This window comes from Cydia pomonella, chromosome 24, assembly GCF_033807575.1.
Source record: "Cydia pomonella isolate Wapato2018A chromosome 24, ilCydPomo1, whole genome shotgun sequence".
Taxonomy (NCBI): Eukaryota; Metazoa; Arthropoda; class Insecta; order Lepidoptera; family Tortricidae; genus Cydia; species Cydia pomonella.
The window spans coordinates 482,808-505,903 of NC_084726.1; the positions used below are offsets into that span (position 1 = coordinate 482,808).

A 23,096-nucleotide genomic window follows, 5' to 3' on the forward strand; every position below is an offset into this window, starting at 1 on the left:
GTGATGTCCTCGCTGCTCGCCTCAGGAATACCAGAAAACAGCAGAAACTTCCTCCGATGGCGCATTTCAATGGTGTCCACCATACTCATGACTGAGCAGATCTGATGCTTGAGGAGATTCATCATGCCCGACACTTGCTCTTTGAATGTGCTGACCTCCTTGCTAAGACTAGCGATGGTGGGATGAGTATGGGGAGATGCCAACTTCAGTGCCGCGTCCAGCTCATTGAACCGCTTGTTGATAGATGCCTCAAACTGCTTTTGTGTGTCCAGGATGGTGTTCATGGCCTCCATGTTTTGTTTTAGTGCCAGTAATTATATAAAAAGTGACAGGTGACAAGTGCAGACTGGAGTGCAAAGGTCAACAGGCAGGTTGGTGATGATTTTACACACTAATACCACATAGGAAATACTTTCCCACACAGTATGTCAATATTTAGACTCAATGCTAGTAATTTAAGGCCAAATTTTGTTTAAAACTTTTGAATATAAATAATAAATTTAATATACTAAAATCAGGTGACTTGTCGTTTTTTATACACCTACCCACCTCTTTTTGATGTGCGAAAGCCTCCGCAACGCGAAGCACGCGCGCCCAAGCTTGCCGCACAGCTCGTTGATATGCGCTTCCCAAGTTAGAGCATTGTCCAGCTGAAACCCGAGAAGTCGTATGCAGGTCACCTGCTGTATAGGGGCACCGCCCGCACACACTCTCAGGGGTGAGCTGGCGTGGCCGTTCAGTCTGATCGTCATGAAGGACGTTTTTTCTTTATTTAGTGCCAAGCCGTTTGTGCGGAACCACTCGTGCAGCTGATTCATTACGTCATTTAGTGCTCTCTCCAACTCCCGTCCAGAAGTCGTACTTACTACCGCCGTTACGTCGTTGGCGTACATAAAAATTTGAGCGCCTTTTATAGTTTTCGGCAAGTCGTTTAGCAGAATACTGAACAATGTGTTGGAGAGGCACGATCCCTGCGGGACACCCATTAAGTTTTGTAGTTCTGAGGATTTGACTTTCCCGCCATCGCCGACTACAATTTGGGCTCTCTCGTTCATGAATGATAATAATAGTCGGGAAGCTGGTCCCCGTACGCCATAATGGGCGAGTTTGTCGGCAACGAGGGCGTGATCCGCCGTATCGAAAGCGCGGGACAGGTCGCAGCAGATCACCGCCACGCTGTGTCCTGTCTCGCGAGCCAGCATAACGCAGCGCACCACTTCACGCACCAGGTCGGTAGTAGATCGACCCTGGCGGTAGGCATATTGACTGTCAGTGAATACATTCCTAGGCGACCAGAAATCAAGAAGTCTTTTATTTAATCCTACTTCGAGACACTTACTTGGACACGGTACTAAAGATATGGGACGGTAAGATTTAATAGCAGATTTCTGGCCTTTACCTTTATACAGTGGACTTATCTTGACTTTTTTCAAGCTCTCCGGGTATACACCTTTTCTCATGCAGCAGTTAAATAGCTGAGCCAAAGCATATGAGATCGCTGGGCTAGCTTGCTTGAGGAGATTGGCGGATAGGCCGTACACGTCAGTGCTGTTTTTGGATGCTATAGATGTTCTAAAGATCTGAACGACTTCGTCTGGTGTGAAAGGTCTGAGCCTTATTGAGCAGTCGGTGGCGATGCGCTCGTGTGATAAGGTGGTGATGGAAATGGTGCGGTCGGCGGCGGGCGCGCCACACGCAGTGGCGGCCGTCACGAACTCACGGTTGAGCGCGTCCACCGCGAGCTGTTTCGTGGCGTACGGGTTGCCGGCGCAGTCCACTAGCAGGTCCGTGTAGTCAACTCGCTCACGGGGGGTACGTCCCAGCTCGGTGTTAATAGCATTCCACATTGCTTTGCTTTTGTTTGGATTATTGCTAATTAAGTTGTTAAAATAATTTGTACGCTTAATTTTGAGTTTCAGGTTGTATAAATTTAAAATTTTATTTGAAGAATCGGTAAAGGAAAGATTGGTGGGGTATTCTTTTGAGAGATTTATAAAATCGAATGCTAATAGTTTCAGATCTATCATTTCGGAATCTATCCACGGACTACTTTTTGCGTGTAGGGTTATGGTTTTAATTGGGATGTGTATATCAAGCAAATATCTCATTATATTAATAACTTTTGTTGCGAATGGTTCACACTCGCCGTGATATTTATTAGCCAGCTCATACCAGTCTATTGATTCAAGCGCATATAATGAATCACAGATGGTATTTATACATTTTTCCCCAGGTACGTACGAGTATCATCGTATAAGGCTAACGCCAGCGCTTATCCATTTTCCTCCACTGACTCAGATCTTAGCTTCCTTGTTGAAATCTCGATTACGTGACTACGTGGGAAAGAATTTTTGCAATTTAATATAATTTATGGCTGATGTTTTAGCGCATGTTGATTCATTGTCCTTATAGTTTGTATTGTGTATACAATAAATATATGTAAACTCTGTCGGAAGGGTCTCCCAGTTAAAACAGGAGCACAGAGAGCTATGGAGCGCGCGATCCTCGGGATATCCCTGCGAGACAGAATTCGGAATGTGGAAATTCGCCAACGCACAAAAATTACCGAAATCGCCAAAAGAATTGCGCAGCTGAAGTGGGAATGGGCCGGCCATATCTGTCGCAGGGATAATGACCGAGGGGTCAGCGAGTACTGTTCTGGAGACCTCGACTGGGAAGCCAAGGTGACGGAAAGACACGAGCCAGATGGTGGGACGATATCAAAAAGACGGGAGGGCCGACCTGGCATGAAAGAGACACCTATATGCTGAGAAGAGAAGAGAAGAGAAATGCTAGCTCCCTCTTCATAGAAGTTTACAAGGCTTAATTAGTTAATTTATGTATGTTTTATCCCATTCTTACAAATACATAAGTCAAAATAAAAGATTAAGACAAACTGTTAGATAATAGCTAATTGTAGCTTGTAGCGCATTGTAGCGTGTTTGTGAATAACGCCGTTAGAGTATATAATAGGGACCGCGCGCGTTGTAGGGTGTGCCATCTTGTGGCCTGAATCGGAAACATAAACTTGACATTGTCACTTCACGCCAAAGCAAGTGCTGCCCTCTGCAGTTTTCGTGCGTTTTCTTATGCAATGTAGCGTCTGCCATCTTGTGACCTACATTGGAAGCTTCAACTTGACTTTTACACTTCGCGCCAATAAACAGGGGGCTCCTGTCCTGCCCCCTACAGTTAATGCAGGTTCCCTATAATTGGCAGAAGCCACGATGACAATAATTTATTGACAAATACTAACCGAAAAATGTAAATGTATGGGGATGAAAGATGCGATCATAAAGTCATTTACATTTATACATTTATCAAGTGTCTATTGACATTTTCTATATTCGATTGTCACTTGGCCTACCCCCGATATTCAATCTCGACCTAATAGTAATCTAGATCTATGGACGCTCCGGCAACTATTATCTATTGTGCAATTGTTATCTGTTAAGGAATTGGTCAAGTATCTTCACAGTTATAATAAAAAAAATTAAGCAATCAGACTAGACACAATTTGGTATCTTCTAACATGACTAGACAAAATATCGGGTCATTTTCAATGGAAATTCCAATATTTTCAATGCTAAATAGCTAGCCAATATAAACATTACAAAGAATAAATCAATTATAATCTACGATAGAAAGGTATTCGCCTAATTACTCAATCTTATCGGACACTGGCTTAGTTATCTAAACGCACACGAGTAAAGTGACATAACTCAAAAAACCAACATATTAATGTCACAAAGAAAAAATAATTTATTCACTGTTTTTTTTAAATCCATAGATACCTACTTAGGATGAAAAAATAACGTGTTTAAACATATCAGATTGGAGTCTGGGAGTATCACAGAATAAATAATAGTATGTACTACCGTACAGAAATGACACATCCTACAAAACCGAAGTTTGACAGCGATTCAGGGACGAATCATGCTATCCCTTTCTAATGTATGAACTATCATTGTCGTTTATTTAGGGTTGTCAAAATTCATGTGATTATCTTATCTGTGGTCGTGCACGCATAGGGACGTTAAGTTGTGCCTACTCTAATAATTGCTCCGAGCAGTTATGAACGGAATGGAGCCGAGAATGCCCGAAAGGAGGAGTGTCGCCCCACTGGTAATACTGTGATTGTGGATGTGGATTGTGAATAACGGCTTCCTAGCTTAGTCGGCGGTAGTGAGCCTGCCAACGAAGTAGGGTGTCCAGGGTTCGAATCCCGGTAAGGGCATTTATTTGTATTTTTTCGTCGTTTGGGGCTAGGTAGATCTGCGTAAGACTGTCCCCAATATTATTATTTTGTTTTAAGATAAGCGCTATATCTAGTTGTATGAGTATGGCGTAGGCATTAAATTGTTTAATTAAAAATTGTATACAGGTTGTTTATTTTGTCACCTGCAATAATTCACGGGCGGAATATATAGGTCATACTGAGCAGCTTTTCCTATGGGACCAACCCCGAAATCACGAAAAAAAAAATTACTATCCCATAGAAAATTACTATCCCATAGAAAATGTCAAGGTCAGACAGTCAACATGTATGTAACAGGCAATTTTTTTCCGATTTCGGGGTTGATCCCGTAGTAAAAGAAACACCTATATATTAACCCTGTAAATTATTGCAGGTTACCAAATAAACACCCTGTATTTAACTGTCCATTGACCCCTTTATTCGTAGATTTAGCAAAACGTTTTTAAATTTTGGTTCTTTCTAGTAAAAGTAAATGTTTAAGGTCAGAAAGCTCTGACCTTCTTTGTGAAAAATGCTTCCAAGAAACATTTTTCTCTTAATTTGGCGTGACACACACTGAGTGGGGTTTTCTTTTCAAAAGCCGTCTAAACTTTCCTTGTCCCGTAAATTAAAGGAAAAAAGACGAAAATACTTGTAATATGTTTCTTCTCCTTTGAAAATTAAGTGTTTTAATGTCATCAGTATAACTTGTGCCTTTGAAATAAAAGTATTAAGGGAAAATCATAAAGATAACTTGACAGCTTACTTTACGATAAAAAGCATATTCCAAAATTACAAAATTAAGCTCACTTTGAAAAATGTGCCGCAATGTCGCGAAAGACTTGATTATCCATAAAGATGACGAAAATTTAACGGTCCCATAAAAAATGAATGTAAAAGAACGTGTAAAAAGAAAAACGAGTTTTCGTACTTACGACAACCTTGTAAGATTGTTGGGTTTTTGTTTGTAGGTCAGATTCTGGCCTGGTTTTGTATGAGGAAAGGGTCGGTTTAAGTATATTTTGTGCGTGTAAGTACTTCTGATACTTTATATCTTGGATGTGTATGTATACGGTGTTATTAAATTTTGTATTGTATTGGAAGGAGTTAAACAAGGAACGGCGTAAGACATTTTTATTATTTAGGAAATGTATTGTGTTCTGGCCGAAGGGAAGGGAATCCTACATCGAGTCAGACGACGTTTCGGAGCCACGCCAATGTTAAAATTGTATTTTGTTATTTGTTGTGTTTCCTCGTATTTTTGTATTTTTATATATTTTGTAGTTCGCAGTGCCATGGTATTAATATTGTAATGTTGTGTAACTAATTTAAATAATAAAATAAGTAAGTATTAGAACATTGCGTCCGCTTAAGATCATAATTTTATTTTTATTATATACGTGCGTGATGTATGTATATTTTATGGATGACATCCGTCATCTTCTCTGTATGACAACGTAACTATAATTCCGAGCTGCTTTTTTTTTTAATACTACGTCGGTGGCAAACAAGCATACGGCCCGTCTGATGGTAAGCAGTCTCCGTAGCCTATGTACGCCTGCAACTCCAGAGGAGTTACATGCGCGTTGTTGACCCTAAATAGACATTAAGACACACATTGCTTTGTTAACATTAAGTATACCTGAAGTGGAGTTCAATAGAAATGGCAAATAATGTAAACAAAAATAACAGTTTTTGTAAGCATATGGCCTGTAATATTTTTAGTTATTTTTATTTTTATTTTAACAAATAATTGACACAAATACAATATTTATGTTGCTGTTAATGAATTCATGGTTATCCTTAAAAAGTGCGAGATTACGAAGTAATTTGGGTAAATTGATTTGTTTGGTGCATTCCCATCTGTTCCCGCCGGGCACAGCTGGTAATAGGCACTTCATACACTCATTCCCATCTGTGCCCGCCTCTTGTATAGCGGTGGGGACAGATGGGAATACACCGTTTGTTTACATTATTTTCCATTGCTATGTAACTCCTCTTTACACATTGTGTTTTGCATTACCCCTTTTTAGGGTTCCGTAGCCAAATGGCATGAAACGGAACCCTTATAGTTTCGCCATGTCCGTCTGTCTGTCTGTCTGTCTGTCTGTCTGTCTGTCTGTCTGTCTGTCCGAGGCTTTGCTCCGTGGTCGTTAGTGCTAGAAAGCTGAAATTTGGCATGGATATATAAATCAATAAAGCCGACAAAATCGTACAATAAAATCTAAAAATTTAAATTTTTTTAGGGTACCTCCCCTACACGTAAATTGGGGGTGAATTTTTTTTTTCGCTTCAACCCTGGAGTGTGGGGTATCGTTGGAAAGGTCTTTCAAAACTAATAGGGGTTTTCAAGAAACATTTGTTGATAAAGTGAATATATTCGGAGATAATCGCTCCGAAAGAAAAAAAAAAAAGTGTCCCCCCCCCCTCTAACTTTTGAACCATAGGTCCAAAAAATATGAAAAAAATCGTGGAAGTAGAGCTTAAGAAAGACATTAAATGAAAACTATAGCGGACATGATCAGTTTAGCTGTTTTTGAGGTATCGCAAAAAGTTTTCCCTTCATAGTAAAAAGACTTACTTTAATTAGGTACTGATTATGCAAATTTGCCTATTTGTTTAACTCGGGTGAAAGGTACCATTTACTACACTTTAAGCTCCAGTTTAGCTTATTGTGACGGAAGAGTAACTACGGAACCCTACACTGAGCGTGGCCCGACATGCTCTTGGCCGGTTATTTAAACTAATTTAGGTACTAACATAAAATTCTAAATTCTTAACTTCCATCCTTGTTACCTAGCGTGCAAATTAGAATATTATCGAGCAAGATAAGACGATAATTAACAGATAATAACGATTAAGCGATTATTTTATTGACAAAAAGAATTGGACCAACGCGGATCTAACATGTGTAAGTAATAGGCATTTATTTATTATTATTATGTTAATTAATTAATATTCTGAAATATCAACGTCTTGAGTAGTGTTCAATTTATACTATCCTATGTGTCCTTCCTCGGGTCTCAAGCAATCTCAATGCCAAATTTCATCTAAATAGGTCCAGCAGATTAAGTGTGAAAGGATAACAACAGACAGACAGAGTTACTTTTTCATTTTAATCTATATCGTACCTTGTTATTTGTATGACTTAAAAGTTTTATTTTTATTTACATAATAGATATATACAAAGGTATTGCAGTAACTGTACATATACTAAACTAAATTAATAACATAATAAATAACTAGCTTAAAACTTAAAAAAGGCCCTTTAAACATTGTACCAAGAATGCTGACGGCATTTCCTCGTTGTATCGCAATGCTGATACGTTGTGCGAGGAAGCAGCCAGCTCTTCGGTCACCAGTTACGTCAACCAGACGCTTCACGATTTCTGCAAAAAACTTGTGCGCACTGGGACCCCATGGACCTAGAGTTTCAATGCCAAATGGTACAAAATGGTAATCTCTACCGAGGCTCTTATGTTTTACGACGCTTTCCGCCGCTGCGTCCGCGTTTACATTAGTCCGTTGGAGGTGGGACGGTGCCAGTGTCTACGGACTCTGCGCAGGTAGCATATATACCACAGAATCAGTTTAAGTATCGACTTAATTTTTTTCATTTCTAACTTATCTAATAGTGAATGGTTTATTCGTCCAGAAGAAGTCCTTGGGAGAAGTGAAAATACCTACTTAGCTCTCGTGTATTTCATTAGGTAGTTGATTAAATGTACACAATGTTATTTTACATCTTTACATTTATATAAAAAATATTACATACTATTTTTACATTTTATATTACACTTTCGTGTACTTAAAACAGTTATTAGTTAACAAACCAAATGCAAAACTGCCTAGCTCGGACCTTAACGTTCTGGCTCTTACCTATTTTCTGTACCTTCAAATAGCTAAACATTCAGTCTCGTTTTAGGTTTTTACTAGGGCCAAGTAGTAGCAAATTTTGCAAACTTGAGTCTTTAATGCACGCCAGCATGGGCGTGCATCTAAATACCTCGCTTGCAAAATTTTACTTACTCCCCTCGTTGCACAATGTACTATATTATTGGTTTGTTTACATTTTGTTAGATCCCTAAAGAAATACACTATAGTCTCACCTCACTTTCAGACACACTGTCTCCACCACCTCTAGAAACCCTGGTATTACCATTACGGGAAATCCGTAGAAACCACAAATATTCGATGTCTTTCCCGTACTTTGGGAGACGAATCGGGAATTCCCGCTTTTAGAATAGGTATATTGTGGTAATGATGCGTGCCGATTTACATGTTGCTTCAAACTAGTTGTAAATACGTGACCGCGGCCGGCAAAACGTCCCACTTAGTCGCTTGCCATAAGGTAGACATATCTTTATATGAATAACCTGTCAAGGCGTCCTTATGGCTAGCTACTAAGTGGGACGTTTTGCCGGCCGCGGTCACACATAGTGGAAATAAATGTAATTTGTGAAAGAAAAAGTAACTAAGGAGGTCGATTCCCAGTAAACAATTGGATATGGATCGTTTTGATGATTGTCGTGCGCACCTCACGCACGACTTTTACTTCATTTCGTATGCACCAAGCTGCGAGGGCGGTGTTCAAAGTCGTATCAAGATGAGATCAAAACCGTAACTAATTATTAAATCAGAATCGAGCTTAAAACCTCGAGTGCCAGTAATATTCTCCATAACTTTTTCATCATACCAAAAATTACGATTCCCAATTAAAAATACCAGGATCTTTGGCACAATGCCGCGGGGCCGTATATATAGATATATTTTAATTTAGATGGGTTTTCTATTTTACTATAAGTAGTTTTTTTTACAAATTACAATATACAATGTACCTATAATTAAAGTTTCGCCAAACTGTTTGTTGGCGATGCGCTCCAACTAAACTAAAACAACAACACTGTTTAGGTACCATATATCGACAACACAGCTGTCCCCCGGCCAATAATTAACCGTATTTGGACGCAGCTGTCATAACATCGTTATATATATGTAAAGTATTTAGTATTTGCTGTGTACAGTGTTAATTGCTGCTAAGTAGTTTATGAATGAATAATTGAATTAAAAATAACATTGAAACTAAAAGGTAGATTGTAAAGGGTTACGCTAAAAGTTATCCACGACCCAAAGGATTAGTTTCTAATTACGATAGGGTCTCATGATTACAGATAATCCCGATAATACTAGATAATACACAACTGGTTTAATTCCGCACGGGATTCTCCGATAAATTAACAGTTTATATTAGTTTTTGATAATTATCTCGCCATTCCGTTTTCCGGGAATCTAAAATTAAGCTACACGTGAATTGTGTTGTTCTAACTTGAAATTACAGGATGGCGAATAAATCTATTGACAAATACAAATAATTAGGGAGTTAATTATAGGTTTGAAAAAATTTACTAAACAATAGACTTTTAATTAAGTAATGTTTAAGTGTGATGTTATTACGCGCCTTTCTAAAAATCTGGCTCATGTTTCGAAAGCTCAGTGTGTTGTTTATTTATTTTATTTTATTAGTATTCAGGATAACAAATGACCTAAATGTAACTAAAACATAATAACGCTTACATAAATTGACGACCGATCTGGCCTAGTGGGTAGTATAGTAGCCCTGCCTATGAAGCCGATGGTCCTGGATTTGAATCCCAGTAAAGGCATTTATTTGTGTGATGAGCACAGATATTTGTTCCTGAGGAGTAATGGGTGTTTTCTATATATTTAAGTATTTGTATATTATATATATCGTTATCTGAGTACCCACAACACAAGCCTTCTTGAGCTTAGGTACTGTGGGGCTCAGTCAATTTGTGTAAGAACTTCTTATAATATTTATTTATTTACATAAAAGAAGGCCAAAAACAGTATTATAGCGACTGGTTCGTTTTTCGAGAAAGTTATCAGTTTGGCCTAGTGGGTAGTGACCCTGCCTACGAAGCTGATGGTCCCGGGTTCAAATCCTGGTAAGGGCATTTATTCGTGTGATGAGCATGGATATTTGTTCCTGAGTCATGGATGTTTCTATGTATTTAAGTATTTATAAATATTTATATATTATATATATATCGTTGTCTAAGTACCCTCAACAGAAGCCCTAATGGGCTTACTGTGGGACTTAGTCAATTTGAGTAATAATGTCCTATAATATTTATTTATTATTTATTTATTTATTCTTGTTTTATATGCACGTAACGAAAAATAGTGTAACTAACGGAGTCGTGTTTAAATAATTTTGAACACTTCGCCCGTTTAAATACTTTCTGCAGCTGATTGTTGCGATTTCTGATTCAAGCTTTTATCGCTAAATGTACTTTTCTTTCAACAGGCAACTCATCGAGACAATTCTTACAAACCCAAACATAATCATAATGCTTTATTTGTAAACACAATTAGGTTGCGTTGTATTATCACACAATTCCTACGGCCGCTTCTTGTGTCCATCAGATCAGCTTGATGGTACCATAATATTACCATGCCACCCAGCTTACATGTGTATGTGAAGTTTCAGCTCAAACAAATAATGGGAAGTGGGTCTAATTTAGCTTGCAAGATTTTACCCGAACAAACATTGCAAGTTGAATAAAAGCTTTTAAAAAAATAAATCTACATTTCAGGGCTTCCTGGACTGCTCGTGTTCCTGGCTTCAGCATCAGCTCTCCGAGACTTGGAGCCCCCAGCTCCGACCCGTGTGTCCAGGAATGACCCCGTGGAAGGATGGCTGAACGTCAGGCTGAACCATTTCAAGGCCAGCTTTAATGATACCTTCCGAATGGTGAGAGCATCATCATATGTACTTACACCAGTTTTTTTAATATTTGATCAGCAGGTGACTAAGCTTGCTTATTCTTAACTAAATATGTGAGTTATGATTAAGAATTACGAAAACACGACGTTATCTGAAATTGTCTAACTATTTTTTGTTTGTTCGTTAACTTAAACAACCTGTAGCTCATAATGTATTGATCGTAGAGTAAAAATAAACAACCAAATTTGTAGGTAATTTTATATTAAAACTATTGTCAGAAATAATTATAATGCTCTTTGTACAAATATTCAAAGGTACCTTAGGTAGGTAAGGTACCTTCAATCTGGCTGTTATCAGCTGCCTTTTTTTATTTGTAGACTGTCTCATAATTCAATTCGTTACTCCAAAATCCTACTATAGTTCGTGTCATCCACGATGACGCCCAGATTTGTCAAATCTAACCTTTAACAACATAACATTACGAGTCAAGTCACGCGTCTTCATGAACGATACGATCTATATCATCTTATAACCTACATTATGCATGTATTTATAATAACCTTGCCTATATTTTCCAGCGTTACTACTACAACGACGAGTTCGCCGACAACAACAACATCGTGATCTTCGTGGGCGGCGAATGGGCCATCCACCCCGCCTGGACCCAGGGAGGGTTGGCGTACGAACTGGCCGAGCTGACCAAAGCAGCACTTTTCTACACGGAGCATCGGTACTATGGAAATACTAGACCTAGCGCGTGAGTATTTGACATTTAATTACAGCTTGATACACACTTCAAATGGTCATTATTCCTGAGTGTTTCCAAAGAACCAGAGCCTTGAAATTTGGCATGGTATTAGGTATTATAGAAAGAAATTTGCCACCGTATTAGGTAAGTATTATAAAAGACGAATTCGCCGATAAACGTTATATTCGCCGATAAACGTTTATTCGCCGATAATCGTTATATTTGGCGAAATATTATGTAAATGTATATTGTACCAACTTTGTTTGATAAATAAATTTAAAAAAAAGAGCAAATCTGTAACTTAATCTTAACAAATATAGAAACTTTTTTGATGGACGAAAATGGGTAAATGGGCCATCCACCCTAGTTGGACTCAAGGAGGTTTGGCGTATGAACTAGCTGACTTAACTACTGAACATCGCGGTACTATGAGAATACGAGACTTAGCGCGTATTTTACATGCTTACTTACCTAATCATTTAAAACAATCAATAATTGTGGGTGTTTCCCAAAGACAATAATATATAACCTTGAAATTTGTCATGGATGTAAATATAATAAGTCTAAGGCAGTGTCTTACCTGAGCGAATAACTCGCGAACGCGAAGCGAAGCGGTACGGCGCGGGTGAATTCAATAGGTCTCATGTCGACAAATCAAGAACATATTTTCAGTAAATTTTATGTACTCATATTTTATTATTATAACTAGTAGCTCTGTGAGCTGTAGACCTCGCGAGCATAGCTTATGGCTCCTCTACACGATGGCCCAGCGTAGGCAAGTCCTAGAGGCGCATTTATGCGTTAGAGCAGCGGTTCCTAACTTGGGGGTAATAACCCCCGTAGTGGTAAATCTGGTATTTTACGGAGGTAATAAGCTCAATTAAATATAACAGAAATTAGACCTGTAAGAAAGAATATTGATATTTATTGGGAGTAGGGGTAAAATCGGGTTCCCTAGTTAATAAAAATAAAAATAACTTGTCAGGATGTTGCCGTCGACGGATACGTCTGGGAGGACATCATCATCATAGGGGTGGCAGAACTGACAAGGTTAGGAACCACTGCGTTAGAGGGAGCAAGTGATATTGCTATCTCATTTCACCGCATAGCTGCGTCCCTTAGATTGGCCTACGCTGAGCCATCGTGTAGAGGAGCCCTTAAAACTGAATAAATGTATGGCTCCGCTGTTTAGAAGAATTTATAAAAAATAAATTGACAAAAAAACATAATTATTGAATAGGATGGTCCAACTTTGTATGTAGAAAAAAGTTGAAAGGATTTTATCTTCACATGGCTCCCTTTATATAACAGTAATCTATGTGCCAAATTTGAACTCATTTGCGAATGATTAGGTGGTCGCTATGATTTTGTGATTTGCAATATCCTCATAGATACAAATAAAAAAATGCAAAGTTACCTAAAACAAAAAAAAAAACGATCGCCGTCTTTTTTAGCATACTTAGAAATAATAAATAAAATGAATAAAGAGCCCTTAAAGACATTTTCAAAGCAGAATTATTGATGGGTCAATTTATTTTCATACTATTTTGTATAGCATTATTGTTTCATTTATAGCGACCTCTAAATAATGTTAATAGCTTTAATTTTTTTTAGATACTTTTTCGTATATTAGAATTTAAAAAGCCCGCACGTAAAAGGAATTTTCATTAATTATTAACTAAGAAAACTTTGTAGACACGTATATTTACTGCCATCTTTGGACACATGATTAAAACTTTTGGAACGTTATGGTGCCATCGCTCGAAACGATGCTGTCAAACATTTGGCCTTTAATCTATTAGATGGCGCCACTTTAGGTCTTTAACAATTATAACATATATTAGTAAACGAATAAGGATCAAAAAGATCATCAAGGAAAGGAAAGTCAAATGGCGTTCTACAAATTTTTATCATGTGTCGAAAAATATAGCAGCAATTTTACTGTAGCAACAAAATTTTGTTTGACAATCCACCTCCATTTCAAATTCTCTTTGCCAACGCCTACAAAATGGGAAGAAAAGAGAAAATACTCCCTTTCCCGTTTCCAAACGCCCACAGTTAGTCGGTCATCCCCTGAATGGTAAAAGTAGAACCACCTCCATCTTCGTCGGCAGAAGAAGGGCCATCAGAGCTTCACTCTGTAGTGTTTTACTCTATAGGATTTGGCAATTTAATCCACTAAAACATCATTTTGCTACATCGAATACCTTGACTAAAATATCAACAGAAGATATATAATGTGTTCCTGCAAATTTGTGCCCTGAATTTTTGTAGACAAGATTATAGCAAGCATCGCTGGCTCTTAGTAATCTATATGCACCTAAATTTTCTAAAAGAATGCCACGAACCGTACCGAAACTTTCTGCGGCGACTGCACGCAGGAAATATGTTAGAAAACCGTTTCCCTCTTTTAGCTATGATATATATATTTTTTTTATTAAAGCAATATAACATACATTTACGTTTAAACTTCTATTCCTAATATAATATCAATATTCCAATCTACAACTACGTCTCTATAGCAAAGCCAAAGTTGATAAATTAATCCAAATGCAAAAACTGCTCAGATTTTTTTTAAACATGAACCCGTTTTCGCCTGCGCTACTGTCCGTCTCCTTGAACTTTAACGGCTGTAAAAAAAGTTCAGACAATAAAACTGAAACGAATACGCTTTGCTCGCGCTTTGTGCTCGCTTGATCAACAATACGAAATTTAAATACAAAATGTTACAATTCAGGGAATAGATCCAGGGTCCTCTTCTCTCTCCCTGTTACAAAGCTAGCAAAAAATAGGAAAAAAAGTGCAAAAAAAAACAAAAAAGATTTCATTGTTCGGGATTTGAGCCCGGAACCTAATGATTGTTAAGCTAGTGTATTCCAATTGACCCACGAATGGAGATATGTGACACGGTGAAATTAGGCTACTTATTCTCGAGTAAAATCTAAATATCTAAATACCCCCTAAACCAGCGTTCTAAAATATCTGAATTTTTCGCAAATCACTCTGTAACCATGTCTCACAAGAAGCAAACTCTTATGATATCGATACGGCTATTTGTTTAGGCGCGACGTACCATGACTCCGCCATTTTGAAAAAATTCCAAAAACTGGATCGACAAAAAAATTCTATTTGATCATAGAATATGGTCGCAAAATTTCACGCGAATCGGTTGAGAATTGCGACCTGTAGAGGAGAACATCCGGACATACGAAAGCAGATTGCGCGAGTCAAAACGTAGACCTACGCTACGCTTCGGTCAATAAATATTCACAACACTATTCTCGTTAAGTTTATTAGCAGACTGTTTGAAACTATTCTCTCCAAGTTTTACTCCGGTCATCGGAGACTTAATAAGCGCTTTATAACGGTATTTATCACTTGCACAAGATATTACCCAGCTTCCAGCAAAGCCTTTGAAATATGCAACGCTTTATACTAGATCTCGGAATTATGTACTCAAGACTCTAGGAGCTTCTTTGTAAATAAGTGGTACAGAGAACAAACCATTTGGTCGGCGAAAAACGCATTAAGTATTTTAAGTTTAGTTGTGTCAATGGCATGCGTATCAAACTTGCTTAAGTTCACGCCAAATGGTGGCTCTGTGAGCACTTCGCATTTTGTACACTTCGCGAATACCCGTAGCTCTGCATTTTGAATAAAATCCAAATACTCAATTGACAAAAAACTATATTAATTATCAAAGCTACTTACATTTCACAAGACTGGCTTGAGAAATGCGATCTGTAGAGAAGAATAATCGGACAGACGTACGAAAACATTTTTGTCTTAGCTAAAACGGAGACCGTCTCCTTCGCATGGTCAAATATATATTGGTGTACCAAATTTTGATGACTTCATGAAAACAGGAGTTGACTCGTAAAAAAATATTTATTTGGGTATATTTGTATAAGTATATTATCTGAGTAGTCTCAACTTTTACTTTGGAGTTACAGGTGTCCATGGGCGGCGGTAATCGCTTACCATCTGGTGATCCGTCTGCTCGTTTGCCTCCTCTATCATAAAGAAAAAAAAAACTTATGTCTGCTCTCATGTTTAGACCAATGGTTGACTTTTACAGAATGCTTTAGGGCGTTAAATCCGCCATTTGTTTTTTTTATAAATTGTGCAAGAAGCTGATATAAATAAAAAAATTAAAAAATGTAGCGGGCAACTTCCGAAGATGTAGCTTCTCAATCGTATGATGTTGCGGTTGAGAATCTCTTTTCCAGCAGATTCTTGCTAGTTTTTGCCCCCCTCCCACCCTGTAACAAGAATAAGCCGACCCTCTCCAACTGTTTAATATTTACTAACTAAGAATGTACCCCCCTCCCCCCTCAATCCTCTTACGTAATAAATCGCCCCTGCTACTGACATTTCAAGCTTCTAAAAATCTGCAATTCACCCCCTGCATAGTTTGCTCCTCAGCGAGTGACAGGTCTGCTCCTCTCTGGTCTCAAGGCAACAAATCCCCCCGGACTCGCTCTAATCAAGTCTAAATTAATTTAACAAGAGATGAGATTGATTATTAACGACTGCTTCCTCTTAGCTAATTTACGTATATTTTAGACGTAAATGAGATTAATAGTAATTTAATTCCCAGGGCAAAAATACCTTTCCTTTTAAATGTTAAAGGTAAACAAAAATCGTATTACGAATACTAAGAATAAAGCATGACAGTTCTGACGATCGGTCTAGCCTAGTCGGTGGTGACCCTGAGTATGAAGCCGATGGTCCCGGGTTCGAATCCCGGTAAGGGTATTTGTGTGATGAATACAGATATTTGTTCCTGAGTCATGCATGGTTGTTTTCTATGTATTTAAGTATTTATATTTTATATATATCGTTGTCTGAGTACCCATAGCACAAGCCTTCTTGAGCTTACCGTGGAGCGTAGTCAATTTGTGTAAATATGTCCTATAATATTTATCTACGCCGACCAGTCACAAACGTTTCCTTGCGATCTCGAATGAATACCATCTTGTTGGGGCCGTGAGCGGCCTTCGATTTGCGGTCCCTACTTGAAAATCTTTCCGATTCTGTAAATGTTAACCACAGTTTAGTGCCATTACCTATATGATGTTCTTAGTAATAAGTATTTCACTTTTGCTTTGTATTCGTAGAAATGTGTAAAATAGGAAAATAAAGTGTTTCATGTGCCACGGCAAATTCCCAGAAATGAAATTACAATCCAACTGGAAGGCGTAACCTTCGCCTTATCTTTCACTTATATCTCTTCAAAGGAGCCCTAATAGTGATGTTCCAGATATTCCCGAGTTAAAACAAAATATTACCGAGAATGAGTCTCTCTTCATTCTCGGTAATATTTTCGGTTTTGACGACCGGTCTGGCCTAGTGGGTAGTGACCCTGCCTATGAAGCCGATGGTCCCGGGTTCAAATCCTGGTAAGGGCATTTATTCGTGTGATGAGCATGGATATTTGTTCCTGAGTCATGGGTGTTTTCTATGTATTTAAGTATTTATATATTATATATATCGTTGTCTAAGTACCCTCAACACAAGCCTTATTGAGCTTACTGTGGGACTTAGTCAATTTGTGTAACCATGTCCTATAATAATATAATTTATTTATAATTTATTTATTTATTTTGTTTTAACTCGGGAATATCCGGAACATCACTATTAACCAGAAAATTAGAAGAAAACAAAAGATTTAGCACGCCGCCACAGAAATGCCGTACAGAAATGACACTTCTTACAACACCGAAGTTTGACAGCGATTCAAGGACAAATCATATCTCTTTCTAATGTATGGCACTATCTCTTAGGGCTGTCAAAATTCAAGTCATTATCTTATCTGTGGTTGTGCACGTAAAGGACGTCAAGTTGTGCCAACCCTCATAATTGCTCGGAGCAATGCTGAGCCGAACGGAGCCGAGAATACCCGAACACTAGTGTCTCTCCACTGACGCTGCGCGTAAATTGCGACGGAAGATATGACCGTCGTGCGGGTTTTGACATTTCTATTTAAAATTTTGTTCGTTAGACACACTTGTCGACTACATTAGTAATTATTTTATGGGTCGCTATTGTTTCCCATATAGTTTTAAGTCATAATGTATTGTTTGTCCGCATTTTCGTTAGCCATAATTTGGTTTTTCTCAGAAACGCGTAACTTTTCAGGATTGCTATAAAACAAACCTATCTATAGGATAACCGAAGGAAATTCCTGAAAAGTTAACGGTTTATGACTAATGATAATATGACTATCATTACATTATGACTTTCAATAATTATGCCAAACAAATGAATCCGTTATTTTACATCTACCATATTTTGCTACGGTATGCAGGGTAACGATATTCAATTGAAAATAAATGAATATTAGACATGTTTTGAAACTCTCAGGTTATTTCATCCATGTAATATAAAATACCACTTTAACGACATTTGTTCTCGGGAACGGGAATATTGCCTTGAACGGCACATCACTGCCACTACCCGTGCCGAGTTTTTTCAATCAAACCCGCTAAAGAAGCCCGATTGGTGCCAACTCCCGACTTGGCATAGCTACCAACAACACTTTGATTTTAGATCGGGCTGAAACACCTACAGAATATTCATCTGGTTATTGGCAAAATCCACGGCACGTTTGTGAATCAGTTTTTTGATTATTTTGACAAAACAGAATAGAATAGAATAGAAGAAAATTAATCAGAAAACGCTTAAGTTTAAGTAATACATGAGACGACATAATCAATTTATTATATTTATATTTTTAGTATTACTGCAACAAAAGTGCTGCGTGATTATTGCTGCCGCAAATGTTAGAAATCCGGGCAGCAAGATCGATTTTGACATTTGATTTACCAATGCAGTCGGCAGTAATGTTGCCCGAAAAAAGCGGCCAAGTGCGAGTCGGACTCGCGCATGAAGGGTTCCGTACCATTTAAGACGTATTAAAAAAAAATCTACTTGCTAGATCTTGTTCAACATTTTACCACTTTGGACACACATTTTACCACTTTGGAACTGTCTCTCGCGCAAACTATTCATTTTAGAAAAAAATGATGTTAGGAACCTAAATATCATTTTTGAAGACCTATCCATAGATACCCCACACGTATGGGTTTGATGAAAAAAATTTTTTTTAATTTATTGACGTATTAAAAAAAAACTATTCACTAGATCTCGTTCAAACCAATTTTCGGTGGAAGTTTGCATGGTAATGTATATCATATATTTTTTTTAGATTTTTCATTCTGTTATTTTAGAAGTTACAGGGGGGGGGACACACATTTTTTCACTTTGGAAGTGTCTCTCGCGCAAACTATTCAGTTTAGAAAAAAATGATATTAGAAACCTAAATATCATTTTTGAAGACCTATCCATAGATACCCCACACGTATGGGTTTGATGAAAAAAATTTTTTTTTTAAATTTTTATGACGTATTAAAAAAAAACTACTTACTAGATCTCGTTCGAACCAATTTTCGGTGGAAGTTTGCATGGCAATGTATATCATATATTTTTTTTAGATTTTTCATTCTGTTATTTTAGAAGTTACAGAGGGGGGGACACACATTTTTTCACTTTGGAAGTGTCTCTCGCGCAAACTATTCAGTTTAGAAAAAAATGATATTAGAAACCTAAATATCATTTTTGAAGACCTATCCATAGATACCCCACACGTATGGGTTTGATGAAAAAAAATTTTTTTTTTTAATTTTTATGACGTATTAAAAAAAAACTACTTACTAGATCTCGTTCGAACCAATTTTCGGTGGAAGTTTGCATGGCAATGTATATCATATATTTTTTTTAGATTTTTCATTCTGTTATTTTAGAAGTTACGGGGGGGGGGGACACACTTTTTACCACTTTGGAAGTGTCTCTCGCGCAAACTTTTCAGTTTAGAAAAAAATGATATTAGAAACCTCAATATCATTTTTAAAGACCTATCCATAGATACCCCACACGTATGAGTTTGATGAAAAAAGATTTTTTGAGTTTCAGTTCTAAGTATGGGGAACCCCCAAAATTTATTGTTTTTTTTCTATTTTTGTGTGAACATCATAATGCGGTTCATAGAATACATCTACTTACCAAGTTTGAATAGTATAGCTTTTATAGTTTCGGAAAAAAGTGGCTGTGACAGAATCGGACAGACAGACGGACATGACGAATCTATAAGGGTTCCGTTTTTTGCCATTTGGCTACGGAACCCTAAAAAGTGTCATGTTGGACTATGAGCAAAACATAAAAAACTTTCACATTGTGACCCACTATGATAGAATATAATGGTTTAAGAAATTTATTCTCAAAAAGAATTTACAAAATTCGCTTACTTGAGAATACAATATTTATATAATATATCTTAGGACTAACATGCAGACAATGTAAGATTAGGAATATAATCCACAGATAATCGAATGTTGTCCATTTCAACAATCGAATTCGTACATCTTCGTCACTCCAATGCAAGAGCGATAAAGATGGAGATAGATAAACGATCCGAACTTCAATGCTTGCAGTTTCCGTAATACGTCGTTGCAATAAAACAAAGGCACATATTTTGACTCTTATTTCCATAGATTTTTAGGTTCATTTTTGTTGTTTTCCGCCATACGTGGTTGATACTTTTGTAATGAATGATTACACATATTTGGACTCTATTTTAATGGCGTGTAGGATCATTATCGATTGTTCGCCGCACGTGGTTAATACAAGCACCACATTAACCTAATAGTAGATGGTATTGACGCCGGTATCGCCTGATTCTGGGTAATGTGTTAGTGTTAGGCCGCCTGTCACGCCGAATATTAAAAGCTTTTTTAGGGTTCCGTACCAAAAAAAATCTATAAGGGTTCCGTTTTTTGCCATTTGGCTAAGAAACCCTAAAAAGAAAATCCTTTTAGGATCACTCGTGTTAAAAAATATATGTTTGCTAATCTGCGAAATAATAAAGGGTAACAAATCTCAAATTATAGTGTTTGTTTTTTTACCACTTTTTTATGTGACCTTTTTGCCTCTTTTGTGTTATTTCTAGTCAGAATCGCGAGCCCGTTTCATCCTTACAGGTGAAAGAAGAAAAAATTCCAAACATTTTTCATACTTTCCTTTTTGTCACCGCCATACAAAGTAACACAATAGGACAATAGGGAAAAAAATCTGGGACATGTTTATCCAATTAGGATCGAAAGAGTTCGTGATTCTGAGTAGAAAAATACACAATTTTTTAAAAATCCAGCCAAGTGCGAGTCGGACTCGCGCACGAAGGGTTTCATACCATTATCTAAAAATCACTTTTTTTGTATGGGAGTGGGAGCAGGAGTGAAAATTTCAACCGTCTGACTATCACGGTTCATGAGTTATAGCCGGGTGACAGACGGACAGACAGGCGGACGGACAACGGAGTCTTAGTAATAGGGTCCCATTTTACCCAGGTAGGTACGGAAACCCTGAAAAAGGCGAAAATTCGGCATCAATACCGCCGCAGTAATGTCGCAACAATAATACAGCTGCTCTTAATATCCAAATGTCACCTTTTATGTTTGATTTTAAAGACGCTGTACGGCAAAACGGTCATCGGAAGTTTTACTTAAGGTTGTCGGTAAGATTAAAGATGGCGAAGAAGTCTCGAGAATATTTTCATTTTCCTTTTTGCTCGTTCATGTTTTTTAAAGTGTAATATTGATAGCTTATTATACAGTTTATTTATTTATTCGTATGGCATTTACAGAGTCGCTTAATTATAAATTATAATACAATATCTAAGTTCTTCCCCCATTTGGCAGCGTTTGCATTAGGTGAGTGAAGATATAGGGCCTCTCCAACAAATTTCCGTATCGGGCAATTATGTGTAATGTGGTGTATAGTCTGCACTATCGTGGAAGCGGATATCGTGGATACAGTGAACTATCGTGGAAGTGTGCAGTTAATGAAAAACTAATCTTGAAACGCGTTTAACCATGTTTTAATGAACACCCGGCAATCCATTGTGACTTTTAGTAAAGTCCAGCTATCTCTTTACTAAAAGCAACTACCGAACAACGGCATGCTCTACGAGCACATTTAAAAGTACGAGTAACTACCGAGCAAGGACTTGATATTGGCAAAATCATCATAAATTTGATGGAGGCCATATTTTAAAAGAAGTTTTAACTAGCAAATGACTGACACAATACAAAAGTGGAACAACATATTTCCTTCTCCAATAAAAATGCTAATCACTCCACGACGACAATAGGGTCATTTTCCCACGGGCCAGGAAAGATTTAAAGCGTCATCTTGAGCAGGAAAGTAAAGAGGAAATCGTGATTTTGAAAATTGTGCGCTTGGATTCCCGTTAGTGTATGAATGAATGAATCTAGTTGGTGACGAGTTGTTGTTATTAACACAGTGAGATTGTGTAATGTAATGAATCAATAACATAATTATATTACTTAATGGTTTTGTTTAAAGTTCTACATTTCTAAACGCTTCTCACTACAGCCACCTTGACATTTTTCTGTTTGGCGCTATGGCTGACTGGTAGAGAATGCCATCAGACATTAAGTCCATCTTTATGACAGGTGATCGATGATCACGAGATGATTTCTATAAAAAACCGGACAAGTGCGAGTCGGACTCGCCCACCGAGAGTTCCGTACTTTTAACTATTTGTTGTTATAGCGGCAACAGATATACATCATCTGTGAAAATTTCAACTGTCTATAGCTATCACGGTTCATGAGATACAGCCTGGTGACAGACGAACGGACGGACAGCGGAGTCTGAGTAATAGGATCCCGTTTTACCCTTTGGGTAGGGAATCCTAAAACCAAAGTGTCGAACACCTCTGCCCGGACCCGGACCATTCTAATAATGTAACGTGATCCTTTAATCTAACAATTCTCAGTGTTACGCCGGCAACCGTAAATAGGTAGGTACACAAAATCAGTAAATATTGTGGGTAGGTTTCCCTTATAGTAAAAGGGAGACCGTTTCATATTCGTATTGGCTATGTGCGAAGTTGGTGGTGGGGGAAATACAAGCGACGCCAACATATGAACTTTCGTGAGACGACATCTTCATACTATTTGGCAGCTGCCAACTGACGAATAAGCAAGATGTCCCGTATGTCCTACACTCACTACCCTCACTAGGGGCCTATTAGACTAATGTTATTATTAGTCCACGAACTGGGGCCCATTTCTTGAACGGTATTAGACTAATTTTATTAGTGTGTTGTCATGGTAACTCCTACGATTTGACAGTTCACGGACTAACAATATTAGTCTGTTTTGATGACCGGTCTGACCTAGTGGGTGGTGAAGGGTCGGGCAGGGGCCTATGAAGCCGATGGTCCCGGGTTCAAATCCTGGTAAGGGCATTTATTCGTGTGATGAGCATGGATATTTGTT

The 23,096-nt window shown here is 37.8% G+C and overlaps 1 protein-coding gene across 1 annotated transcript in view; it reads left to right on the plus strand.

Moving 5' to 3' along the window:
• The first annotated feature begins 7,098 nt into the window (after window positions 1–7,098).
• Window positions 7,099–23,096, plus strand: part of LOC133530852 (putative serine protease K12H4.7) — a 66,576-nt gene continuing 50,578 nt past the window's right edge. The window contains exons 1-3 of the mRNA XM_061868909.1: window positions 7,099–7,148; window positions 10,855–11,012; window positions 11,564–11,742. Coding sequence (XP_061724893.1) covers window positions 7,145–7,148; window positions 10,855–11,012; window positions 11,564–11,742 — 341 coding nt within the window. The 5' untranslated portion in view covers window positions 7,099–7,144. The remainder of the gene's footprint in view (window positions 7,149–10,854; window positions 11,013–11,563; window positions 11,743–23,096) is intronic.